The 26,679-nt window shown below is 38.5% G+C and overlaps 1 protein-coding gene across 1 annotated transcript in view; it reads left to right on the top strand.

The window, feature by feature from the left end:
- The window catches only part of SNX30 (sorting nexin family member 30), a 105,620-nt gene that overhangs the window by 45,283 nt on the left and 33,658 nt on the right, over positions 1–26,679 (top strand). Inside the window, exons 4-5 of the mRNA XM_069107446.1 lie at positions 1,473–1,668; positions 5,065–5,264. Of these exons, the coding sequence (XP_068963547.1) occupies positions 1,473–1,668; positions 5,065–5,264 (396 nt within the window). The remainder of the gene's footprint in view (positions 1–1,472; positions 1,669–5,064; positions 5,265–26,679) is intronic.

Genomic DNA, 26,679 nt, shown 5'->3' with positions numbered 1-26,679 from the left:
AAAAGATCAACTGACTTATCTTCCATGATTGGCTGCCTAAGTGACACACCAGATTTACATTTTAACTTTGGCATTTAACTTTCCCTCAGATGTGCTTATAAATTGCAGGTCCACAAAAAAATCCTTGTTGTGATGATATAGGGCGTTGTTTCAGGAAAAGCACAAAGATGTGTGAAGTAAATTTATGGGACTGAAATGTTTCCTGGACATTTACCAGAAAAAAAAAATTATAGAGTTGCTTAGATTTTTGGAGCTTGAACTATTGCCTAATGGTTTTCCCCATCCTCACCAATGTCCCAAATTGCCAGAAGCACTGGGTGGTAGGTTATTATTGTCTCTGTATTAGGCAGCTTTGTCGAACAGCTTCATTCTTTTGAGTCTATGGAAATGGTGTAACTTGTGCCCAGGATTTCCAGCATATGTCTAATTCTGCCAATTTTCCTTTAGACCCATCTGGTTTTTTTGCAGACTTCATACATATTATGTTCCTTGAATAAGGTCAAAAAGCTGATGATTCCCATGTTGCCAGCCCAACAGTTGTCAAGGGGATTTCCTTTCTAGTTTTCCCTGAATAAATGCCAAAGACAGAACTATTTGCTTCTCACCATATCTATTGATTTTAGTTGTTTCAGAGACAGTGTTTTCCACTTTGACTTGAAACTGAAGCTGTATGGCCCCACAGCTGTTAGCCTTTTCATTGGCTGCCATCAAGCCTTGTACCTTTACTAAATTTATTTCCTCATCTAACATATTTTCACAAGGATTACAAGGGAAATTTATCTCCATGTTTTGAGCCCTTGTTCCCAAAGAATTCAGTTATCTTTTTACTTATTAGTCATTTAATGATTAATGATAACAATTATTTTATATATTTAAATGAGGCCAAAGTATTTTAGAAACTGTTGAATGTGGAAAAAAGAATGTTAAGTTTCTTATGCTAGACTGCTGTAACCAGGGGCTTTCAAAAGGCCAAGGTCTCCCACTGCATCTTGGGCTATCACCATTTGTCCTGATCTAAGTCTTGCCACTGTATTCCTGTGACTCTGGATGAGAGAGTGGGGCTGGTGACTTTGCATAGCCTGGCCTCACTTAAATCTAATTCACTTGCAAGTCAAGACATCACCCTCCTGATGTCACTGGTCTTCTTTAAGAACCAAGGACAGATAACAACAGAGTGCCTGGCATATTGTGAATTATTAATAAATACTTTTTGGTTCAATGATATATTCATATATGATAGTTTTTCAGAAAATTGGCAGCCATCATCTCCTTTTCTTCAGACTAAGCATCCCTAGTTCTTGAGAGAGTATGTTCATTAGTAGTTTTGACACGAATGTATGAGAGGAAGTGCTTTAGTTGCATAAGTACGGTGGCTCTGACTTGGGTCTAAAATAGCCTCTTGGTTTTCTGGACCCGAATGACTCACTCCCTTTTCCCAAGTCACTAAACTGTCCCGGTTTTTCTCTGGCCAGGATCTGAATGCCTACAAAAAGCAAGGAATGGCATTACTCTCCAAGGTCGGGGAGTCTGTCAAGTACGTCACCGGAGGCTACAAGCTGAGAAGTCGGCCACTAGAATTTGCAGCTATGGGTGAATACTTGGATACATTTGCGCTAAAACTTGGGACCATTGATCGAATAGCTCAGAGGATCATCAAGGAAGAAGTAGGTAAGCTGCACTCCTTCCAGGTCAGCATCCCAGCTGCTAAAGTTACATGAGTGGCTTGTGTATGAGCTGGGCTTGCTAAAATTAAGAAAGATCAAGCAATACATATGTGTTCTCTTACTCAAGGCAGGCTCACATAGTACCCTTGATATTCACTTCGTGTTAAAAAAAAGGGTTAAAATTTTTACTTATTGTTAAAAAGGAAAGAGGGAACAAAGACTTGATTGGTGAAGCCAGATCCTAAAGGAGCATCATGTACCTACTTTATTCTGATAACGTGAGCTTTTCCCACAGCAGACAATGGGGAATTTTTTTTTTTTTAATGAAGTAGCTATGGCTACTAGAATGAGTCTACTGGCATTGTCCCCACTTCACATTAACATGAAATGAATGATCTGGCCATGGTGTGACTTTGGTGTAGGACAGAATTTATTCTGTGAAATTTGGATTCAGTCAAAGGGCTGTACTTAAGGACCTAGAGGGCCACATGTGTCCTTGAGGCCACAGGTTTCCCAGCCTGGTGTAGGATATCAGCAATCAGTTGTGCAAACTTGTGCAGTTCTCAGAAACAGGAAGACCCAGCCCACTGACTCAGTGTCTGATGTCCCACCGTTTCCCACTAAACAAATGGGCAGGAAGCAAAGTTGTGTTATTTTTCATCATAAGTGACAAATCATCCATTCAACGATGGGGACTTCAGGTCAAGACACATTGCCCTATCTTGGCTCTATTACTGTGGGGAAACTTGTTTAACTTCTAGTTTTCTCATCTTTAAAAATGAGGTGAACAAACAAGATGCTCTCTAAAGTCTCTGACACTGCTAACTTTCTAGGATTTAAGGATTTTTTTATTAAAAGAAAAAAGAAAACTTTTCTTGCAAGTTCTAAATAGGCCCTAGATAAATATTAGGTGTGGCTATTTGTTTTTTTCTCTCTTATTTTATTTTATTTTTCTCTATTACATGTAAAAACGTTTCCTAACATTCAATTTTTAAAAAATTTTGAGTTCCAAATTATCTCCCTCTCTCCCTTCCCTGCCCCTTCCTTGAGAAGGTAAGCAATTTGATGTAGATTATGCATGTAAAGTCCTACAAAACATACTTCCAAGGGGTGGCTAGGTGACACAGTGAGTAAGAGCGCTGACCCTGGAGTCAGGAGGATCCAGGATCGGTTCCGGCCTCAGATACTTAACACCCACACAGAAAAACTGGCTGTGTAACCTTGGTTAAGTTACTTAACCCCAATTGCTTAAAAAAACAAAACAAAACAAAAAACCAACATACTTCCATATTAACCATGTTGCAAAAGAAGACAGACCAAAAAAAAAAGTTTAAAAAGTATGTTTCAATCTTCATTCAGACTCCATCAGTTCTTTCTCTGGAGGTGAAGAGCATAGCATTTTTCATAAGTCGGCCCTTGGAATTGTCTTGGATAATTGTATTGCTCAAAATAGCTAAACCATTCACATGATCATCATACAATATTTCTGTTACTGGGTACATTGTTCTCTTGGTTCTGTTTATCAGTTTTGTATCAATTCATATAAACATTCCCAGGCTTTTCTGAAACCATCCTGCTCATCGTTTTTTAGATTACAATTACATACCACAATTTGTTCAGCCACTCCCCACTTGATGGGCATCCCCTCAATTTCCAATTCTTTGCCACCACACAAAGAGCTGTTCAAAATGTGTTTGTATGTACAGATCCTTTCCCTTTTGACTTTGGGATACAGATTTAGTAATGCTGTTACTGGGTATGCACAGTTTTATAGCACTTTGGGCATAGTTCCAAATCCCTCTCCAGAATGGTTAGACCACTTCACAAGTAAGTGGCTATTTCTAAGAATGCTTAGTTGAGGAAGTTCCTGTATAATTTTCTTTATATATGTATGTGTATGTGATAACACAAATATACATATGTATATATTTGCATTCAACAAAGTAAATTTATTCAATTTATTTCAACAAACATTTATGAAGCATCTACTATGAGTAATGAACTAAGATAAAAAAGTATAAAGTAACAAAGTATTGTACATTCCTTCAAGAAGCTTACTGTGTTTAATTTAATTTACCCATTTATACTACCATTTATATTACCATTAATATACCCATTATAATAGACCTTATAAAGCAAGGGTTCTTAACCAGTTTTGTGTCCTGACCCTCTTTGGTATGGGGTGAAAACTCAGATATTTTATTTTAAATGTGAAAAATAACTTACATAGGATTACAAAGGAAACCAATTATGTTGCATTGTAGTTGTCAGAATATTAAAAAAAAAATAATTCCACTGGGCCCATGTTAAGAACCACTGCTGTTAGAAGGTTGCAAGAAGTTGGAAACATGAATTTTGATCTAGGAGCCCCAGAACATTTAATTAACTAGATAGTTTTCTACTATTCTTCCTTCAAAAACAAAAGAGAAAGAAAGCACTGTGATGTCTCATCATAGTGTTTCTGTGGCTAATTCTTTTTTTAAAATTTATTAATTTATTTTTCCATAAGTTTTCAATTTTCTCCCTTTCCCTCCTAGCTCCCTCCTGAAGAAGGCATGCAATATGATATGACTTTACACATACATTCCTATTAAGCATATTTTCACACCAGTCATGTTGCCTAGAAGAATTAAAATGAATGGGATAGACCATGAGAAAGAAAAAACAAAACAAAAAAGAAAATACTCTTCATTCAGACTCCATAGTTCTTTCTCTGGATGTGGATGGCATTTACCATAATGAGTCCTTTGGGATTGTTTTAGGTCCTTGAATTGCTGAGAAGGGCTAAACTTATCAAAATCAGTCATTGCACCCTGTGACTGTTTCCATGAACAATGTTCTCCTGGTTCTGCTCACTTTGCTCAGCATCAGTTCATGTAAGTCTTTCCAGGTTTTTCTGAAGTCTGCCTGTTCATCATTTCTTATAACACAATAGTATTCCATTACATTCATATACCACAGCTTGTTCAGCCATTCCCCAATTGATGGGCATCCCCTCAATTTCCATTTCTTAGCTACCACAAAAAGAGCTGCTATAAATATTTTTGTACATGTGGGTCCTTTTCCCATTTTTATGATCTCTTTAGGATACAGCCCTAGAAGCAGTATTGCTGGGTCAAAGGGTATGTACATTTTTATAACCCTTTGGGCATAGTTCCAGATTGCTCTCCAGAATAGTTGCATCAGCTCACAGCTCCATCTTAGGCTAATTCTTATGGGGCTCAGCAAGTCAGTTTTACTTCTAGTGAATAAAAGTCTAGGATAGCTCAAGCAAGATTTGGAAGAGATGCTTTTGATTAAAGCAGTAGCAAATCTGCCAGGTACCTGGGCCTAGGGCTCCTCCTTATGTGACCCTTCCTTTCCAGCTAGACCTTACTGATTTCCTCTTTTCTTCCTCTAGAATACCTTGTAGAACTCAGAGAATATGGGCCTGTGTACTCCACATGGGGTGGACTGGAGGTGGAACTGGAGGAGCCCCTGGAGGGAGTTTCCGCATGTATCGGGAACTGTTGTACTGCTCTGGAAGACCTGACAGATGAGATGACAGAGGACTTTTTGCCGGTGCTCAGGGAGTACATTTTGTACTCTGAGTCCATGAAGGTCAGTTATATTGTGCTCTTCTTGTTCCTTGTCCTAATGGGCACTGAAGCATTTGTCTGCATATGATGGACAGGACCCAGAGCTTTGTGGTTCAGTAGTGACATGAGCAGGCAATGTGGAAACACAGGCAAAGTAACAGTCAATATTGAACCTAGTGCACAAATCAGTGGGGAAATGAGTACCACCAACACTGGAAAACAATAAGAAGGCTGGTGTTGTCAGAATTGCCTTCTGAGACAAGTTAGATTGCCACAGTTAATGTGAAGAGGAATTTCATGGGTAGAGTTTAAGATTTTGGAGGCAGGGTCATAGATGACATTTGGTCACAGTCACTATTGAGCAAGTTTAGCTGACTGGAGTTTGAGGAGAAAGTCTAGAAGGTAGAAAACAAGCATTTATTAAGTACCATATGTGTACTTATGGATACGTCATCAGATGATGTCCCAAAAACCAAACAGCTATGAGATGAGATTCCTGAGCCTTAAGTGAAACATTTATTTATTGTTTACCTTTTCCCTTTCTATCCCCAGCACCTGTAAGAATTGTCAGTACCTCCACCTGATTCTAATTCTAGCCTTCTTAATGAATCACTAACTGATATAGTCAACACTTCATCAAGGGTCTTTCTTGAGACTTATGATGAGTAACAAAATGGAAGGGAGGGATTGATCGATGCATTGACAGTTCAAAAGGGGGCAGTCCCCTTAGTAAGTACAGATACAGATATCCAAAGGGAAAAAGTAAACAATAAATAAATGGTCCATTTAAGGCTCAGGAGTCTCATCTCATCCAGCTGTCTGGTTTTCAGTATACCATCTGATGAAGTTTTCTGACTGGAGTGTTGTTTAAGTAGTTTCCAGCAGACTGTATTCTTTAAGACTCCTTATAGAGGGATCCTCCTATTAAAATCTCCTACAAAATTGATCTTAACATAGTTTTTAATTACCCTGCCAATAACCAGGTCAAATAATAAAAGTTAATTCAATCCTTATGTCTCTTTTATTATAAAATCAAAATTGGAACCTTGGCCAATTTTCATATTGATAAGAAACTCAAATTAAAAGAAAAAAAAACAGAAAAATTAGAATCCAGTTTTTATACTTTGTATTAGTTCATTCATTCCCCCATCAGGAGGATGAGATTCCACTAAAGAATTAATAACAGAACACCAGAATAATATCTTGGTTTCACAAGTACTTGACCCTAATTATTCCCATACCATCATGAGGAATTAAAGGACCCTAACTTACACAGGAATATATACTAGTAAAAGGTGTGAAGGCTAAATACTTAATTAGTTATTTGGGCTAAAATTCTAGGGCAAATTATTAAGTCTTATACCTGCATCTACTATAATAACTCAGATGTTCTAGTATCAATCTATTATTTAATAGATTTAATATCATGCTTACAAAGCTTGTTGATTATAGAAAATTGCCATAAAAGAATAGGGGCATGACTATAGTAGGGGAACAATGTTCCCTTACTTCATGGTAATTCTAGGCAATAGTGATGCAGATGACGAACTGCATGGAGCCAGGCTTAAAGCCTGCCAGGTGGAATATTCGTATTGGGGAAATTGAGTCAGGAGAATTAGGATTCAGCTCATGTGGAATAGTCGTTCTCCCAATTATTCCCATGAGAACACCTTCTGCAGTTCATGTACCCCGCAGGGCTGATGGCATCATGGATCATTGACTCAATAGCATTCCTTGATAACCATACCAGGAGTGTGATTCAGAATAACAGTCAGTTAACAGATCCATAAGGTCTTGAATAGCAAGTTCCACTAATCAGAGTTTCAGATACGTGACTCCAATCTCACATTGGTGGGAACATCTTTAAGGTAAGTCTTAAGTGGTTTGTATACATACCTACACATGTACCAGTACCTGATTAAATAACAACATAAATATCAATTTCCCCTTAAGATAACACAAGATCAAAAATTACTGCTCTTCATAGATCTATATCTCTGCTTCTCAGCCTTATTTAGCCTTCTCTAACCATACTCAGTCTGAAAGAACAAGATACTTCAGGAATTGAATCTGATAAGTTCAAACATGAGCTTTAACTTTTGTTTAGGCCATGGAATGAATTCAGATCTAAACAGCAAGAACTTTCCCACTTAACAGCTCATTCTTTAGTATTAATCACTAGCCTTAAATCCCTGATTCTATTCCCATTCAGTTGCTGACTTGGACTCTGTTTCCTGAAAGCACCCATTTAAGGCCAGTCCAAGGACACGTCAAACCTAGCAATGAAACTCGAGACTCACAGTAGGTTTGGACATAATTGTCATCAATATCAAATTATTACTGCAACAAATTAGTTTGTAAATGGGCCTTCTAAAATTTACACACAAGGCCTTTTAAAAATTATACAAAAGATTTTGCAAAATATTTCTTTCTAAGAGTATTTCCTTTTTTTTTTTTTTTTGCTTTTTGGAGGGCAGTTGGGGTTAAGTAACTTGCCCAAGGCCATGTGGCATGTGTGTGTGTGTGTGTTAAGTGTCTGAGGTTGGATCTGAACTCAGGTCCTCCTGACTCCGGGGCTAGCACTCTACTTACTGTGCCACCTAGCCGCCCCAAGTATTTCCATTTCTTAAAAACAGTTTACAATTGGGGTGGCTAAGTGGCACAGTGAATAGAGCACCGGCCCTGGAGTCAGGAGGACCTGAGTTCAAATCCAGACTCAGACACTTGACACACTTACTAGCCGTGTGACTTTGGGCAAAACACTTAACCCCAACTGCCATCCAAAAAGAAAAAAACAAAAACAAAAAAAACCAGTTTACAGTTTATCCTGATATTACTATAACAAAATAAATTCCACTAAATTTTCTAGTTAAAAAGGTGCTTATAATGAGGATCCATTTACTCACTTAGAATTCCACAACACAGACCTCTTGCACAGGGCTGATAAAAATTACAAGAGAAATTTTACAAAGTCTTTTTTTTTGCATAATTACCAAGTTTCCTTTCACAAAAATACTTTTGTAAATACTTGATTTAAACATTAACTCCAAATAGCTTAGTTAACACTCGTAATTTTCCTAAGTGATAAGCAAATAATTTTAGCTGAAACTTCCCTTTTAAATATAGACAAAACTTGGAAGTTCATGATTTCTTAAATTGCAGTACTTCAGGATATTATAACACATGGTGAGATAGAATGACCCCATGACTTCCTGACCCATTCCTTTTTTTCTCTGACAGTACAATTCTTAATCTAACAATGCCTAGATCATAAGAGAAATTGCTTTTCTGACAATATAGGTCATACAACTGTTTATCAAATTATATAATATAAGGAAATTTTAGAAATATAACAATACCATAAACAATTATCATGTATTAAAACTTGAAATAAAACCAATTAATTACCAATCAGATGACCTTAATTTAGTCAGATATGCTTCCAAATTGCTTTATCACTTATTGGCATACTGATCACCTCTAAGAGAACCAATATGAAATTACCAAGTATGAAGCAATTACATTTAATTTAAGCAATTAACATTGAGATAACATTTGTCCTGTGCCAAGCACTGTGCTAAACACTTTACAATCATGTGATCCTCACAGTATCCCTGGGAAGTGGGTTCCACTATTATCCCCTTACAGAATAGTAAACTGAGGTAAATAGAACGTTCTTGGGGCCATACAGTTAATAAATTTCTTAATGCCAAATAATATCTTTTTTGCTTAATCTTGATAGGAAGAGCATTCTCAGATGCTGTTTAAAGTCCAATACTCTTGGCCCTTTAAAAGGAAATATCATCCACAAATTCATACATTCCCTTAAAAAAAAACACAGGACTATATATACTAGGAAACGCATATAAAGTTTTACAGTTTGAAATCACATCTGCCACCACCAGTGCCTCCACGGACACTCCAAGAACAGACTCCTGGCCCAGGCAAAAAGGAAACCTAAGGAATTTGAATCGTTGTTGACAGGATGTAGTCATTTTCTCCAGGCAGGAACCTCCAAAGCTTCCAGAGTTCAATAATTAATGGAATAGTACAAGGAAATAGTTTAAGATTTTAAATGATAATCTCAAATCACAATAACCAGTATCTTTACCATAGCCAATATTTATGTAGTGTTAGGTTTAATAAGGAGTTCCTACAGATTTATCCTGAAAGGAGAGTGGACATAATTCCTTCTAACTCTCTATAACTTGATCTATTGGTTTTCAAATCAAGGTGCAAAATTTTCATTTTCAATCCTTCTTCTTAAAACAAATTCAAACTTCCTCATACCCCCTCAACATGCTTAAACCATTTGAAGCTGGCATAAGGGTACCTTGCACAGGATGGAAGGGAGGGGTGCTTAGAGAACATGGGCATGCCATTGCCCAGCCCACCCCCATCTGCCGCCAAACAATTTTTTTCTCTACCTTTCATATTTTCACACAAGCCTTTATTTCTCTTTCCTAATATTTCAAACTCAGACTACCTCCACTTTCCTTTATGTTCCAAATTAAAAAATCATACTCACCCCAGTAGAATCTGGAGGGAGTTAACACCTAACAATTTACAAATCAAGAAAGCTGTATTTCTCCCACATCCTTCACAAACAGCTTTTATAATGTTCAGAAAGCCTAAAATGATTGCTTAAAAGACTGATAAACCCTTATTTTTTGCAGTTTTAAACACATTGCTCTGATATCAGATACATTGGTGGGAGGGATGCAAAGACAGTTCTCTAGATTTAATTTAAATATAACTTACCAACTTTAGCTTTAGGATCTTATTAAGCCAGGATTCAGACTTATGGCATCTTTTAATTGTCAACCCCAAAACCAGAGTTCGTTCTAAAAAAGAGACAAATGGATTAGGTCATATGTCCACATTTTACTTCTCTTAACAAGCTGGTGATATGCATCGCATGGGAGTTATAGTCTGGAACTAGGCCGGACTCACTCAATTTGGGATTTGGGGGTATAGAGCTATATGCCCTTCAAAGAGTAGGTATTCCCAAGGGGTGCCAATCAACTCTGATTGGTCAACACACTGGGAGGTGGGCTATGCCTTGAGTATGTGACTTAGTTCATTTAATCCTGGTCAGGAAATAAAGGGGGATGGTGTGTCCAGTTCATATCAGATCACCACCATCACCACCACCACCACCACCACTATACCAGACTACTCCCAACCTTGGGCAACCTTGGGCAGAGGGATCTCTCTCCACCCAAGCAGCTTCCAGTGCAATCTCCTTGTCAGTAATGTACTTGTGAAGAATTTTGGAACAGGAGGCTGACTTGGAGAGGGGGAGGGAGAAGCTCTGAGAATCATTTTTCATAGTTGTAATGGACTGGACATTGGACTTAGCGTCAGGAGGTCCTGAGTTCCAGTAACAACTCTGTAGGTTCTGTACACTTCATCTTCTTCATCTTTAGAAAAGGGGGATTAAATAGCAGTTAAACTCCATCTCTAAATCTATGATCCTGGAATCTTGGTCTCAAGACCTCTAACCAGAGTCAGAAATTTGAATAACTTTGACTGAGGATGGAGAGATTTGTGGCCCGAGTTCAACTTGAAGGACAAAATTGAAAGCCTCCCTTCTCCAATTTTATTTTTTGGCAGAAAATCCCCACCCAAGTGTTACCCAAGAGCATGTTTGCTGCCAGTCTGTCTTCTCTAATTTGGAAAAAATTATTCCTCAGGCTAGCATATATTTGGGTTGAGAAAGGAATTCATTTCAGTTTACTGTGGAAACCCCAGATCTCTTCACCAGAGCTCTATAATTACATAATATACACTGGGCAGGGCAAGGAGGAGACAGCCTTTCCCAAAAATACACCTCTGTTCCTGGCACAGAAGTCCTGAAATTTGGTGTCTCATAGATGGAAGAAAGTACCCTGACTTTGCAACAGGTTGAAACCAAGTGTGTATTTTTGCAAGAAAAGTTGACACTGTCTTTGGATGTTAGCGAAAATAAATTCCATGGGAAGATTTCCCCCAAATTGTTTTCCTTCACTATAATGATGAGGAAGGTGAATCAACTTTTGCATTCAGATCCTAGATGTGTTTGGTGTAAGAAGCTTCTGAGAGGAAGCTCCTGCTAATCTACAACTTTTCTGTGGCTTCAAGCCTAAGGAAGTTGCCAGGAGGCATTGAGAGGGTAATTGATTTGCCCAGTATCATGCAGCCAGGAATTGGGCTTGGATCTTAAGGCCTCCAGACACTGGATCTCACCTTGTATGAACTTTCTACCAACTTTTGAAGCTGGTGGGTAATACAGTGCAAAGAACAGAGGACTTGGAGGCAGGAAGACCTGAGTTAAAATTCTACCGCAGGTACTTAAGAACTTTATGACCCAGGGCATGTTACTTCTCTCTGCCTCAGTTTCCAGTTTCTAAAATAGGGATAATAATAGCACCTACTCCACAGGCTTGTTGTGAAGATCAAATGAGTTAAATTATGTAAGTAAAATATTTTATAAATCTTAAAGCACTATACAAATGCTGACTATTATTATTGTTACTGTTCCACCCTCTCTCTTTAGATAGAAATTTTATGCTAATAGATTATAAACTTAAATGCAGGTCCTAGGTCTGTCTTGTTGATTAATTTTCTCTCACAGGTTATAGTCACCTGTTGACCCTGAATCTAATGACCTTTTCACAGTCTTCCTCCTCTTGGACTTTTTTTCCTTGTTTCATTTTTAATTTATGAAATAAAATAAGTATTTCCATATTGTAGTAGACTTAAAAAAAGATGAAATACATGAAACTACAAATTTGTTTTGTACAACTTGCTATGCCTCTTAAATATATAGTAAAGGGGAGGCTAGATGGCACAGTAAACAGAGCACCAGCCCTGGAGTCAGGAGGACCTAACTTCAAATCTGGACTCAGACACTTAATACTTACTAGCTGTGTGACCTTGGACAAGTCACTTAACCTCTAATTGCCCTGCCTTGCCCCCTCCAAAAATAAATAAATATATCATAAAGTTTTCATGTACATTTCTTTTTTCCCCCTTTTTTTCTTCCTTCAACTCTAGAGATAACTTACCATTAGACATAAATGTGTGTGTATGTGTGTATAATCATTCTACATATTTCTATTTATCAGTTCTCTGCATGAAAGTGGTGTCTTCCTTCATAGGTCCAGTGTACTTAATTTGGGTACTTAAATAGTCAAAATGACTTAGTCACTCAAACTTCTTTTTTTTTTCTTTTTGAAGGGCAGTTGGCATTAAGTGACTTGCCCAAGGTCACATGCCTAGTAAGTGTTAAGTATCTGAGACCAGATTTGAACTGAGGTCCTCCTAACTCCAGGGCCAGTGCTCTGTTCACTGCGCCATCTAGCCACCCCATCAATCATACTTCTTAAAACAATATTGCTGTTACTGTATACAATGTTCTCTTGGTTCTGCTCATTTTGCTCTTCATTATTTCATTAAGTCTATTGATCATATACTACAACTTGTTCAGCCATTCTCCAGTTGTTAGGAATCCCCACAATTTCCAGTTCTTTGCCACCACATAGAGAACTGCTGTAAAGAATTTTTTTTGGCGGGGGGGGGGGGGGGGTTGACTAAGTGGCACAGTGAATAGAGCACCAGCCCTGGAGTCTGGAGGACCCAAGTTCAAATTCAGCCTCAGACACTTAACATTTACTAGCCATGTAACCTTGGGCAAGTCACTTAACCCCAATTGCCCTACTTTCTGCCCCTAAAAAGCAAAAACAAAAATGAATTTTTTTTTAATAACATATAGGCTCTTTTCCTTTTTCCATAATCATCTTTAGAAATAGACCTAGTAGGGGCGGCCAAGTAGCACAGCGAGTAAGAGCACCGGCTCTAGTGTTGAGAAGACCTGGAGATCAAATCCTGGGCTCAGACACTTAGCACCCACCCAGAAACACCTGGCCGTGTAACCTTGAGCAAGTTACTTAACCCCAATTGCTTAGGGGCGGCAAGGTGGCTCAGCGAGTAAGAGCACCGGCTTGTGTTGGGATGACCTGGGGATCAAATCTGGGCTCAGATACTTAGCACCACACCCAGAAATAACAACTGGCTGTGTAACCTTGAGCAAGTTACTTAACCCCAGTTGCTTAAAAAAAAAAAAAAAGAAATAGACCTAGTAGTGCTATTGCTGGGTCAAAGGATTTAATAACTCTTTGGGCATAATTCCAGATTGATCTCCAAAATGGTTGGATGGGTCTCTTTGACTCTTAGAAAATTTTGACATTATTAACAACTTCTTTCTGCTAGACATATTCTCTTCCCTTGGCTTTTGTGACACTGCCCTACCTGGTTTTATTCCTACCACTTTTTTTAAAGCAATCGGGGTTAAGTAGCTTGCTCAAGGTTACACGGCTGGTTATTTCTGTCTGTGGTGCTAAGTATCTGAGCCCAGATTTGATCCCCAGGTTATCCTGACACTGGAGCCGGTGCTCTTATTCGCTGAGCCACCTGGCTGCCCCTACCTACCACTTCTTCTTAACCTTTTCTAGATCCATATCTTGCCCCCTAAGCAAACTCCAAGGCCCTGTCAAGACCCTGGGCCCTTTTCTCCTCTCTTTCTAGACACTTGATCTTCGTGAGCTCATCTATTCCCATGGGTCCACTTAGCTCTACATAGATAACTTTTATATATCTGTCAGTCAGTCTGTCTATAGCTCTAATCTCTCTCCTAAACTCGAGTCTTGTTTATCTCCAACTTTCCTGTTGGACATCTCCTGGATGTGCCATCATCCCTGCCAACTTTACATGTCCAAAATTGAACCCATTTCTCATGTCAGACCTGCCCCTTTCTTTATTTTTATTGATGACATCACCTCTTTCCCACAGACCTGAAATTTTCCAGTCATATTTAATTATGTTCTTTCCATGGCTCCCTATTGCCTATAATTAAATGCAAATGCCATAGCTTGTCCTTTAAAGCTCTCTACAATCTGGGTCCATTCTACCCACACAGTCATTTCACATTTCTTAAGTTTCTTGAATTTAAATTTCCATCTCCCTTCTTCAGCCATTTTTTCAGTCGTGTCTAACTCTTTGTGACCCCATTTGGGGTTTTCTTGGCACAGATACTGAAGTGGTTTGTCATTTCCTTCTGCAGCTCATTTTATAGAGGAGGAAGCTGAGGTAAACAGGGTTAAGTGAGTTGCCCAAGGTCACACATCTAGTAAGGGATTGAGGTTAGATTTGAACTCACAAAAATTAGTCTTATTGACTCCAGACCTGGCACTCTAACCACTTGTGCCACCTACCTGCCCTCCTTCTCCCTCATTCTCTAGACAACAGACATTTGCCACGTCTGCCAGTTATTTCCCTACAACAACTTTTGCAGGCAGTCCTTCTCCATTTATATAGCCACTGCCCTAGCTTCAGGCCCATATCGCCTCTCGCCTGAGCTCTTGTAATGGTATCCTAGTTGGTTTTCCTGGTTCTCACTTCTTTCTCCAGTTTCTTCTTCACATCACTACCAGAATAATCATCATAAATCATTTATCTGGCCATGTCCACAACCTATTCAAAAACTTTTAATGACTCCATGTTGCCTAACTCCATAGCCTGACCTCTGAAGCCCTCCACAGTCTGGCGCCATGCTCCCCATACAGTCATTTTGCACTTCTTGAGTTTCTTAAACTCTACATTATGGCCAAAACTGTATCACTCCTAGTTGATCTCTGAATTTGGCATGCTATCCCCCTTGTCAAAGAGGATAGTGTATATTTTTTAGTGAATAATTGGAGAAAAATTCTCATGTCGTTATAGTCTTATTAATACTACTTTGATGAAAATATTATAAGCTTGCATGAGGATTTAATTGAAATGTCTCTGTCATATGCACTTTGGCTCTTTCCCCCTTCTCTAGCTCCATGAGGCACATGTATTAGGTTTCTTGTTTAACAAACAGAGCATGGAAAAATATAGGTTAATCATGCTGTGAAAATGGTAATTTCTCACAGGGCTTTCTGGTTCAGTGTCGTTCAACCAGGAAGCTATTACTTGTGAGCCCTGGGAAATTCTGAAACATGAACTCACTGCATGCTAAGCATGAAAACCTTACTAATAAGAATGAAAACTTTCTAATTAGAGGAAAATAGCTGCTCTAGAGTTTCTCTCTTCCATAAACAAATCCATACACAGCCATTCATGAGATCCTCTGGCTAGGTAAGGATGCAGTGGTCTTTGAGGGGGATTATGAAATTGTCCAGGACAGTATATGGAAAAGGTCAGGGGCGGCCAGGTAGCACAGCGAGTAAGAGCACTGGCTCCAGTGTCAGGAAGACCTGGAGATCGAATCCCGGGCTCAGACACTTAGCACCCACCCAGAAACACCTGGCTGTGTAACCTTGAGCAAGTTACTTAACCCCGATTGCTTAAAAAAAAAAAAAAAGAAAAGGTCAATGATGTGCCAGGTGAAAAATACCAAATTTTAGTGACATAAATATTTAGGCAGTTTCCACTGCTTAAAAAATATTGCCCCTGTTTTTAGTGCTGTGTCTTTCATCCTTTTTAATTGGGGGAGAGGAATTAAATTATTTTTTCAAAAATAATGTTTGTTATTTAAAAGTTCATGGGATACATTGACCTTTGATATTCAATGTCAAAGTGAAAAGTGGAAGAAAAAAATTCCTAAATTTCTTGAAAATAAAGTATATGAGAATTAGAGTGTTGGTTAGACATCATTTGCAATAAAGAATAAATATACTTTTGATTTTGGTTTTGTTTCAAGGTGTGCTTGCCACAGTTTTTCATCAGTAGGTTCAGTCTGGTTCTATGTGTATGTGTGTTGCTGTGGTTGGTTAGCTCAATTGTTTAATTCTTTGTTCTAATGAAGGGAAAATTGTGTGGACCTGAGATCCTGCTCTGCCTTGGGGGGCTAAGCCAAACTGATGCTGCTTGCTTCATGATACACCTGACCCCAAACCTCCCTATTTGGGAATCCTACCCCCTGATGAAGTCCATTCAGTTCTCTCAGTCTATAACTGGGTAGTGGGTGATAAAGCTGACACCTGTCCCTGTCACAGGGCATTGGTATGGGATCTTCTCTTATCCTCATATACAACCTCTTTCTAAGTGTTGGCATGTTCTGACCCTGTCCCTGGAGAGCAAAGGCTTCTCTGTTTGTCCCCCTGTGCCAACCTAGGCTGGACGAAGGATGCAGCTGTGACTTTTTCTAAATTTGTCCATCAGGACAATCTGGTGCTTTTACTGTGTCTCTTTGGAGTTCTGTGGATGAGAACTCAGTCAACTACATTGCTTCCTGGTATTCTGCCATCTTGGCTCTTCTTTACCCATGGTCTTGCAAAGACTACTTTCAGCAGTCACAACTGTGTATTCTTTCAGGATCCTAGGCTTTTTATAATTTTCCTTTTCAGTCAAAAAATCACTCTTTAGCAGAGGGAAAAAAATCTAAATAAACATTGGATAGTCCTGCCTTTACTCTCTGTTGTTCATTATTATAGTGGTACCCACCCTGAGCTGTGGTCCCCATTGCTTTGATCTTCCACTTTTCCCTAGTGTAACTTTTAAAAAACTGTTGCTGTCTGTAATTTTCCTTGCCAGACTCAGTTCATTTTAGCATTTTAGCATTCTCAAAGTTGTTCCATTGTCTGGATGTCTTCTAAAAACCTGAATTTTTAAATTAAATTTTTATTTCAATTAAAAATCCTTTTTTTTTTTCCTTCCTCCCACCTTCCCCCATTAAAAAAAGAAACAAAAAAAGAAGAAAAAACAAAACCCTTGTAATAGATAAGAGCAGTCAAGCAAAACTAATCCTCATGTTGACATGAACTGAGAAAACTTCCTCATTGTGTACCCCGCCCCCTCAGCAGTCTTGGCCTCTCTGTATTGGAAGATAGGTGACATACCTTATTATTATTACTCCAGTAGTCATGGTTAATCATTATATTGATCAGAGTTCTTAAGTCTTTCACAGGTGTTTGTCTTTACAATATTGTTGTTCTTCTGGTCCCACTCACTTTACTCAGTTTCATTTCCCAAGTTTCCACAGGTCTCTCTGAAACCATCTTTAGTCATTCCTTAGATATGACACAACAGCATCCACCATAATTTGTTCAGCTCTTTCGCAATTGATGAGCAGCTCCTTAGTTTCTGTATCTTTGCTACTATAAAAAAAAAAAACTGCTTTAAATGTTTTTGCACATATGGGTACTTTTTGTTTTTCTTTGATCTCTTTGGGGACATTGGCTGAAAAGTAGTATTACTGGATCAAAGCATTTGCACAGTTGAGTACCCTTAAGGGTTCGAATTCCTTTCTAGAATGACTGGACCAATTCAGAGTTTCACTGACAATGCATTACTGTACCAGTTTTCGCCTAGCCCCCTCTAATATGTCATTTTATTAATTTTTTTTTTGGTCAGTCTTGCTGGGTATAAAGTACAGTTGTTTTAAATGGCATTTTTCTAATGTTAAGTAATTTTGGAGCAAAAATCAATTTCTTGATGATTCCTTAGTGTGTGTGTCTTCTTTTTCTTATCAAACTTGTTTTTATGACTTAAGAATCTCCTTCTTGAAAGGTTTCAGAAAAATTATACTCTATGGAATCCTAACTATTCTTCTTAAATATTTGAAATCTATTCTTCCAAAATCTAGACTGTGGTCAGACTGAGTATTTTCTCTTTTCTGTCACAAGTATGACTGAATTACCATATTCTAGTCTTTCATAGGTCCCATGATTTCTACCCCTCCACCAGCTTTTTTCTTTTTGTATAGATTTGAATCCAGAATAGAACTTTGTTGTGTAGTTTTTTTGCTTTCTGAGAGAGTTGATGTTTAATAAATGTTTGAAGGATCATTAAGGCAAGTCAGGGAATTATTAACTACTCTGCTTTTGGTCAAGAGAGAGCACCAGTAAATGTCCAGCTAATTTGAAGTACCCCAATCTTAGATCCATACCAGCCTTGGAATGTGTTTCCTGAATTCTCATATATTTCCTTCTTCTCTTCTAAGTGGTCTCTGGTATACTTTGATGACAGCATTGTTTTTGTTTCTACTTCCTGGATCCTTACCCAAATAAATGCCTTTTGCTATACTTCTCCCCATTATTTCTTGTCCTGAATTTTCTGGTATAGATTTCCTTAAGATATAAAGTGTTCCAAGAGTTTAGTGTAGTTTTCAGCTATTAAAACTCTATGACTTTTGGGATTCCCTGAACTAAAATCTTTGGAGTACTTGTCATAATTTGATTTCTCCTCCCACCACTTCTTTCCCCACCTTTTTTTTATTTAAACAACCCATCCTTTTTTTCTTTTGAATTCGATACACACTTTAAAGCCATATAGTAGCCATGGGTATTATCCCCTCAAGCCTCAGTGAGATCTATGACATCAGATTTGCCTTTTTGTGCCCCTTTCTTTAGCTCAGAGATCCCAGTGCAAGGCAGATAAAAGGGAACTAATTAGTGCTTTTCAGGGATTAAAATAGTCAGCTTTCTCTGGTTTTGCATTTTAGAAAGAAAATATGGCAAACAGGGAAAATCCAAACCAGTAGAATTCCATGAGAAGAAAATAGATGTTTGTTCATTGGTTCAAAATGTGTTTGTTTTTTGTCACAGTTATTTCCAGTTTCCCTCCTTGCCCAATTCCTCATGAGCCTTTCCTTTAGCCTTTTTTTTTTTCCAGTGAGGAGAGACAGCTAAGTAAAACCTACTGACCCAATGATTTATTTGACTGTGTGCACAACATTAAATAAAGTAGTTTTGCCATAAATATTTACAGGAGGCAGGCCTCCCACTTTTACCGCTTAATACTCTTGTGTAAATAACATTATTATAGCCTCTTGGTGAATACTGTTTACATTATAAAGTGTTTTTTGAAGACTGGTACGAACGTCTGCATTTTCTGAGGAAGCACAGGTTGGGAGATAGGCTGGACTTCTATAGCTACTTTTACACAGTGAATTGTATTCTGATCTAAAAAGAAGTGTATGGGTGCTTCTCAGTGAGAAATATGGGATGGGGGTGTGCAACAGGGAATGAGTATAAATGAAGGAATGAATGAATAAAGAATTTATTAAACACTCTGTGGAAAGCACTGGAGATACGGAGGCTACCCGACATTCCATACCTCTTTCCCATCTCTTTATGAAGAAGAAGGAAATGGTTCATCATCATTCTCTGGAACCTAGATTAGTCATCCATGTAATCAGATTTCTTCCAGCGCTTTCATTTATATTACCACAGTTGTGAATATATTTCTCTTGTTCTGATCTTGTTATACTTATCAGATGGTTTTCCACGCCTATTTATACTCATATTTGTTTGTTCTTATGATAAAAGAACATTCTGTTACATTCACGTATTGTAGTTTTTGATGCCTACTTTGTACCTACTTTTTTTTTTATTTTACTGCCACAAAAATTGTGATTTTTATGTAAATTGGAGTTATCTGTCTTTGACCTCTTTGGAGCCTATACCCATTGTGGGAGGTCAAAGGCATAGAACTTTGTAGGGACTTTTCTCACATAATTCCACATTGTTTTTCAGCATCGGCCTAATTCACAACTCCATCCAAAGTATAGGAGTGCTGAGCACAGGACAAGTGCTTAATAAATGCTTCTTCTCTGAGTGTGCAGTGATGATATTATCCTGACCCTCACCCTCCCAGACATACAGATCAGTGATGGCGTTTTTCTGGGATAGGAGGCAGGTGTTCACCATGAGACAGTGGTTGGACAGAGAGGCAAAAATGCTAGTTTTTGTTTTTATTTTAACTTTTTACAAACAAACATTTGTTAAAGCTTTTGGAGCAACAAGATAGAACAGGGAATCACTGCTGCCAACCCCAGGATTGAAAATCCGTTGTCCTCTATAGTTGATTGAGGGGAAAACCAACTTATTGTCAATTATCAATGATTAATCTAATATCCAAGATATACAAGAAACTCATATGAATATTTAAAATTGAAATCCATTCCCCATGAACCAGTAATTCCCAAAAGAACAGATGCAAACTATTAACAGCCAGATGTTAATTGCCATAGTTAACCATTGACTATGGCTTCAGATCATTACTATAAGAAAAATGCAAAGCAAAACAACTCTTAAGGTTTCACTTCCACTATATGCAAAAAATGACAAAAGATAGTTAATGTTGGAGGAACTACAGAAGCATTAAGACACTGTTAGAACTATCCAATGGTTCAGTGATTCTGAAAAGAAATTTGGACCTATGCTAACAAAAATAACTAAAATATTCTTTGACCCAGAGAGCCCAGTGCAAGTAATACATATGCTAAGGAGGTCAAAGATAAAAAGAAAATTCCAGTGATATTTATCAAAATTCTTATTGCAGCACTCTTGTAGTTGCAAAGGACTAGAAACAAACTTGATTAATTGGGAAATGGCTAAACAGGTTTTGGTACATGAGTATAATGGAAAATTATTGCAATGTAAGGATACATATGAAAAACAGAGAAGTATGGGAAGACTTAAATGAACCAGTACAAAATGAAGTAAGCAGAAACAGGAACATGATATTCATATATATATATATATATATATACATATATACACACACATATATATATATGTAATACAAAATGGGGAGAGAAGAAGGTCATTCTAGGAAATATAAATGATGTAAAAAGAAAGACTTAACTTTTTTCAAAAGGAAAAAAAATAAAATAATATGGGGTAGTGGGGCAAGTAAGAAAAAGAGCTCTTCTCATGAGCTGTGATGGAAAGAGCACTACCCTGGGAGTCAGGAAACCTGTGTTCTAGTCCCGTATCTCTTAGGGGAGGAGGATAGGAATAGCATTTATTAAATGCCTCCTATGTTCCAGGCACTGTGCTAAGCACTCGACAAACATTATTTCATTTGATTTTTACTACTGACTAGTCATGGACATAGTTTTGGGTAACAGCTGTCAGCCTCGGTTTCCTCAGCAGTAAAACCCGAAGAATAATACAGTTATCTCCACTTGACAGAGTTGTAATGATTAACTTAGCCATGTCCCTCAATGTACTGTTTTTTTCAGAATGCAGTCTCGGTTAGCCTATCCTCTAGTAATAAACGCCCTTTGAACAAAATCAGCCTTAGTCCAGGGTGGGTAGGGAAGGGGCTAGGTCTGCCAGTGTTGGCTCTTTGTGGTGGGGGTAGGATGGAGATTAGGGTGAGAATATTCCTCAGATATAAGGACTAAAGCTCACAGATTGCTTCTTAGCACTATTTAGACCCACCCAACCATGAATTTTTTTTTTTAAACTGGGCAGAAATTCTCCTCCCTCTTCCCTAGAGTTCCAGAGACCTGGAGCCTGCCTTGCTTAGACTAAAGTGTTGGGAAGAAAATTCATATCCTGAAGCACCCTAAGTGGTATAATGGATAAAATGCTGGATTTAGAGAGAAGACCTGACTTTGAATTCCCCCTCAGACATTTACCAGCTACCTGACTTTTCAGCAGATATTTTGTGCATAATAATACTTGCACTCTCTCTACTCTGCCTCTCCCCCCCCCCACCCCCCCAGTGGTAGTTATACTTTCTCCTTTGACGACCCATTTACTCCTCTGGCTTCAACTATTTCTCTCCTCTATGCAGATGCCTCAAATGCTTGTGTCTCTCTTCTGGTCTCCCTTTCATCTGTCACCTGAGCACCAGTCCTGCATATCCAACTGCCAGCAGAAAATCATCCACTTCAATCTAGCCTTTCCTGATACCCTATTTGTTTGTACTCTCTCCTTCCTCAAACTACCTTGTGTTTATTCATTTCTCTGTGTAAGTACTGTATCCTCCCCCAGGGGAAAGTAGAGTTCTTGAAATCTGGGACGATTTTTTCCCTTGTTTTTGTATCCCCAATGCCTTTGGCATAGCAGGTGCTTGCTACACATTTGTTGAATTTAATTGGATTGACTGGTACCTTAAAGATGTTCAAAACTGAGCTCCTTTTGACTTTACTAATTTCTGTGGTGCATTTTACACCTGGTGGCACTCCTCTGGCCTTTATCAGTACTCTGGGGAATCTCATCCTGCAAGACCTCATCAGCCCTGAAATTCATAACCTCCTCAGTATGGCCCCAGGGGCTCCTACATCCCTCCCTTGGGAGAGTTTGGATGGTAGATAATGGAGAGCTAATCTTGAGTTCTGCTTTTAAGGGAGGCGCTCCAGGCAGCTGTCTTATCATTTTCCACTTGACTGTAAACTCCTTGAGGGCATGGACTATCTTTTGCCTTTCTTTATTTCCTTTATTACCCCAGCCTTTAGCCCAGTGTGGGATACTGTAAGCAGATGGTAAGTATTTAATAAATGTTTATTGATCAAATGGTGCCTTCAGTCACGTTTCCCTTATTCTTTGTCTTGTCTTTGATTCTAAATATTATTCTTTCACTTTCTCTCACTTCTCTCCTCTATGCAGATGCCTCAAATGCTTGTGTCTCTCTTCTGGTCACTTCTGAAACAGATGTCATTTTCCACCTCTGCAAAATCCCTTTCATTTGTCTCCCTTTCATTTATCCAAAGTACCTCCCCCTTAGTTCAGTTATTAGTTTATATTAGTTATTATTACTTTTATTACTTAGTTATTGTTACTTCCAGCTTCCATTATGGCAGTAGCCATCTGGCAGAGTTTCTTGCCTTTACTCCCCTACCCCATCCTTTGTATTTCTGACAGAATAATCTTTCTTATGCATTTATGTGATTATATTCTTCTCTTCAAAAATCTTCAGTGGCTACCTTTTGTCTCTTGAGTAATGTGCCTTTGCCTGGCATTCAGGACCTTACACAAAATGGTGCAACTCCCCCTTGGGTGAAACAAAAGTTTTATTAATGTTCTTTTCTGGTCTTTTTTTTTTAACCTCATTGTCACTTCTTTCCTAAATAGAGTGCTCACTTTATCAGATATATGTATTATCAAGAAAAATAGTATCAACAAATTAAGTTAAGGAGTTAAGAAGACTTTCAGTGTTGTTTATATTACATGATTGTGGTCTTCATATAAATTGTTCTCTTGATTTCTCCTTCATATAAATTGTTCTCTTGATTCAAGATCAGTTCATACTTTTTTTTTCATGTTTTCTGAAGTTTCTTTGAATTCTTCACATTCATGTTCTTTCAGCACAATAATATTCCATTATGTTCTGTTACCATAATTTGTTACCAGTTAATGGGCACCCATTTCATTTCGTTTTTTGCTACTGCAAAGAATGCTAGAAATATTTTAATATATTGTATTTTTTGTATATATTCAATTTTTCTCTGTGTCTCTTACTTCCTTGGTCTATATGACAAGTTAGTGATATTGCTGGTCAAAGGGCATAACCAAATCAAAACTCCACCAATGCTATATTAGTGAGTCTGTCTTCCCATAGCCCCTCCCACATTTCCTCATTTTTATCTTTTGTCAGTTTTGCCAGTCTCAGAAGTGTGAAGTTAGAAACATCAGTATTTGTATTTCCTTTTTTCATGATTTAGAATCTTTCATGTGATGGTTGAAATCTTGTATTCTTTGAAAACCATTTATTTTCTTTGATTTCCTATTGGGGAATATTTCTTATTCTCATATACATATATATGTATGTATCAGTTCTCTTGGATAGGATAGAGAGGCACAGGAACTATATTTGTGATCTCAATGGCAAAGGGAACTGCTAGTAGAGGAAATGATCAACTAGTGAGGTCTGGTACCTGCTCTGCAATTTTTAGTCTTAGAGAGTTGTCTAGAGCAGGGCTTCTTAAACTTTTTCTACTCATGACCCCTTTTCACTTGAGAAATTTTTACCTGACCCCAAGTATATAGGTACATAAAATAGTTATATAAATCAAACATTTACTAATAATAAATCATAAAGAAATTTATTTTAAAATAGTTCTTTGGTGTACATATAATTTTAATTTTATAAGCCCTTCAATCCCTTAATGTAGAAGCTGCTAGGTTTTGTGTTATCCTGATTGTGTTTCCACAGTACTCAAATTGTTTCTTCCTGACTGCTTGCAGTATTTTCTCCTTGACCTGGGAACTGTGCAATTTGGCTATAATATTCCTGGGAGTTTTCTTTTGGGGATCTTTTTCAAGAGGTGATCAATTTCTATTTTGCCTTCTGGTTCTAGAATATCATGGCAATTTTGCCTGGTAATTTCCTGAAAGATAGTGTCTAGACTCTTTTTTTGATCATGACTTTCAGATAGACCAATAATTTTTAAATTATCTCTCCTGGATCTATTTTCCAGGTCAGTGGTTTTTCCAGTGAGATATTTCACATTGCCTTCTATTTTTTCATTTGTTTGTATCTGTTCTATAGTATCTTGATTTCTCATAAAGTCATTAGCTTCTGATTGCTCCATTCTAATTTTGAAGGAGTTATTCTCTAAAGTGAGTTTTTGAAATTCCTTTTCCATGTGGCAAATTTGGCTTTTTAAAGCATTCTTCTCCTCATTGGCCTTTTGGGCCTCTTTTGCCATTTGAGTTAGTCTATTTTTTGTTGTTGTTGTTTTTTGCTTTTTTGAGGGCAGTTGGGGTTGTGACTTGCCCAGGGTCACACGGCTAGTTTTTGTGTTAAGTTTCTGAGACTGGATTTGAACTCAGGTCCTCCTTACTCCAGGGCCGGTGCTCTATTCACTGTGCCACCTAGCTGCCCCTAGTCTATTTTTTAAGGTGTTAATTTCTTCAGTATTTTTTGGGTCTCCTTAAGCAGGCTGTTGACTAACTTTTCATGATTTTCTTGAATCATTCTTACTTCTCTTCCCAATTTTTCCTCCACTTCTCTTACTTGATTTTCAAAATCCTTCTTGAGCTCCTCCATGGCCTGCAACCAATTCATATTTTTCTTGGAGGCTTTTGATGCAGGAGTTCTGACTTCGTTATCTTCCTCCCGCTCCATGCCTTGATCCTTTCCATCCCCAAAAAAGGATTCTATCGTCTGTTTGTGCTTCCTTTGCTTGCTCATGTTGGCAGCCAATTCCTTGACTTTTGAGCTCTTTGCCAGGGTAGAACTCTGCTTCCAGAATGGAGAGAGCTGTGTCCCAAATCGCTGGGGTTTTTGCAGAACTATTAGATAGGTGCCCTCTCTATAGCCCCTACGCATTCTGCTCACACACCCCAGGACCATGATCCAGATCCAAGCAGGTCAAAGCAAAAGCGATTACCCTCTGAATGGTTGCTTGGTCCCCCTACAATCTGCAGGCCAGGAGCACCTGGAAGCAGCCATGCAGCAGCAACTGCAGCCACCACACCTCTTTAGCTTTGCACTCCAAGGACAGCAGCCAGATCACGCTCCCCCTATTCCCAACAAAGTTCTGCACTGACCTTTTACTTTCTCTTTGGCATTTGTGGATTGAGAAGTCTGGAAACTGCTACAGCTGCTGGTGATTTACTCTCATGAAGTTTGTTCTAGCTGCACTGGTCTGGGCCTCCCTGGGGCTAAAACTGTGGCTTAGTGGGGACTGCACTTGGCTCCCAGCACGCTATGACGGACCCTTCCTGCCGGCCTGCCAGGCTTCCTTCAGCAGGAGATTTGTTTCTCTCTGTCACTTTGTGGGTTCTGTAGCTCTAAAGTTTGTTTAGAGTCATTTTTTACATGTATTGGAGGAGGTGGAGGCCGGAGCCATGCGGAAGCCCTACTCTGCCATCTTGGCTCTGCCTCCCCCCCCAAACCTTTTATTGTTGCCAAATTTTTCATGACCCTCACATTCGGTTACACTATAGCACCACTCTAGAGAAGTTAAGTGACTTACCCACTGTCACACCATCAGGAAATGTTGAGTTAGAACTTAAACCCAAAACTTTCTGGCTCCAAGGCTGTCTTCTAGCCACTCTGCCATGATTCCCTTTTCTATCTTGGATATCAGACCTTGCTTGTTCAGTAGTGCCCCTATGGACTTTGTCTATGAGATTTTCCTGGCAAAGATACTGGAATGGTTTGTCATTTTCTCCTCCAGTATGACCCTATTTTTACACATGAGGAACTGAGGCAAACAGGGTTAAATAACCTTGCCTAGTGTCACACAGCTGTTAAGTGTCAGAGGCTGGATTTGAACTCAGATCTTCCTGACTCCAGGCCCACTGCTCTATCCACTGCAGCACCAAGCTATCAGACCTTTATTTTATTTATTTATAACTGCTCTTTCCAAAATTACTAATGGTCTCTTAGTTGCCAAATCCAGTAGCCTTTTCTCAGTTTTATTCTCCTGGACCTCCTTGCAGTCTTACTCTCTTCTCTCTAGTCTTGGTGGGCCCCCTCACCAAGCCAGAAGGACTTTGAGTTGAGTCCACTAAGGTATGTCATCAGAGTACCAGAGTTCCTTTGAAAAAAAGTTGGCCTTTTTTGTATCACCAGGTTGGCTTTGATGCTTTTAAATATTTTCAGCCACAGAGACTGTAGAAGGACATCTACCAAGTAATAAAGAGGTTACTATCTGTGTTGGTGGAGGGAATAACCTCACCCAAACAATCACTGACTTGGGAAGTGTTCAATTGAGGGCTGTAAGG

Source organism: Petaurus breviceps, unplaced genomic scaffold (genome assembly GCF_028583685.1).
Source record: "Petaurus breviceps papuanus isolate PSGF00001 unplaced genomic scaffold, PetGlider_PUasm1.0 90062, whole genome shotgun sequence".
NCBI lineage: Eukaryota > Metazoa > Chordata > Mammalia > Diprotodontia > Petauridae > Petaurus > Petaurus breviceps.
This window is presented reverse-complemented; position numbering and strand designations above follow the sequence as displayed.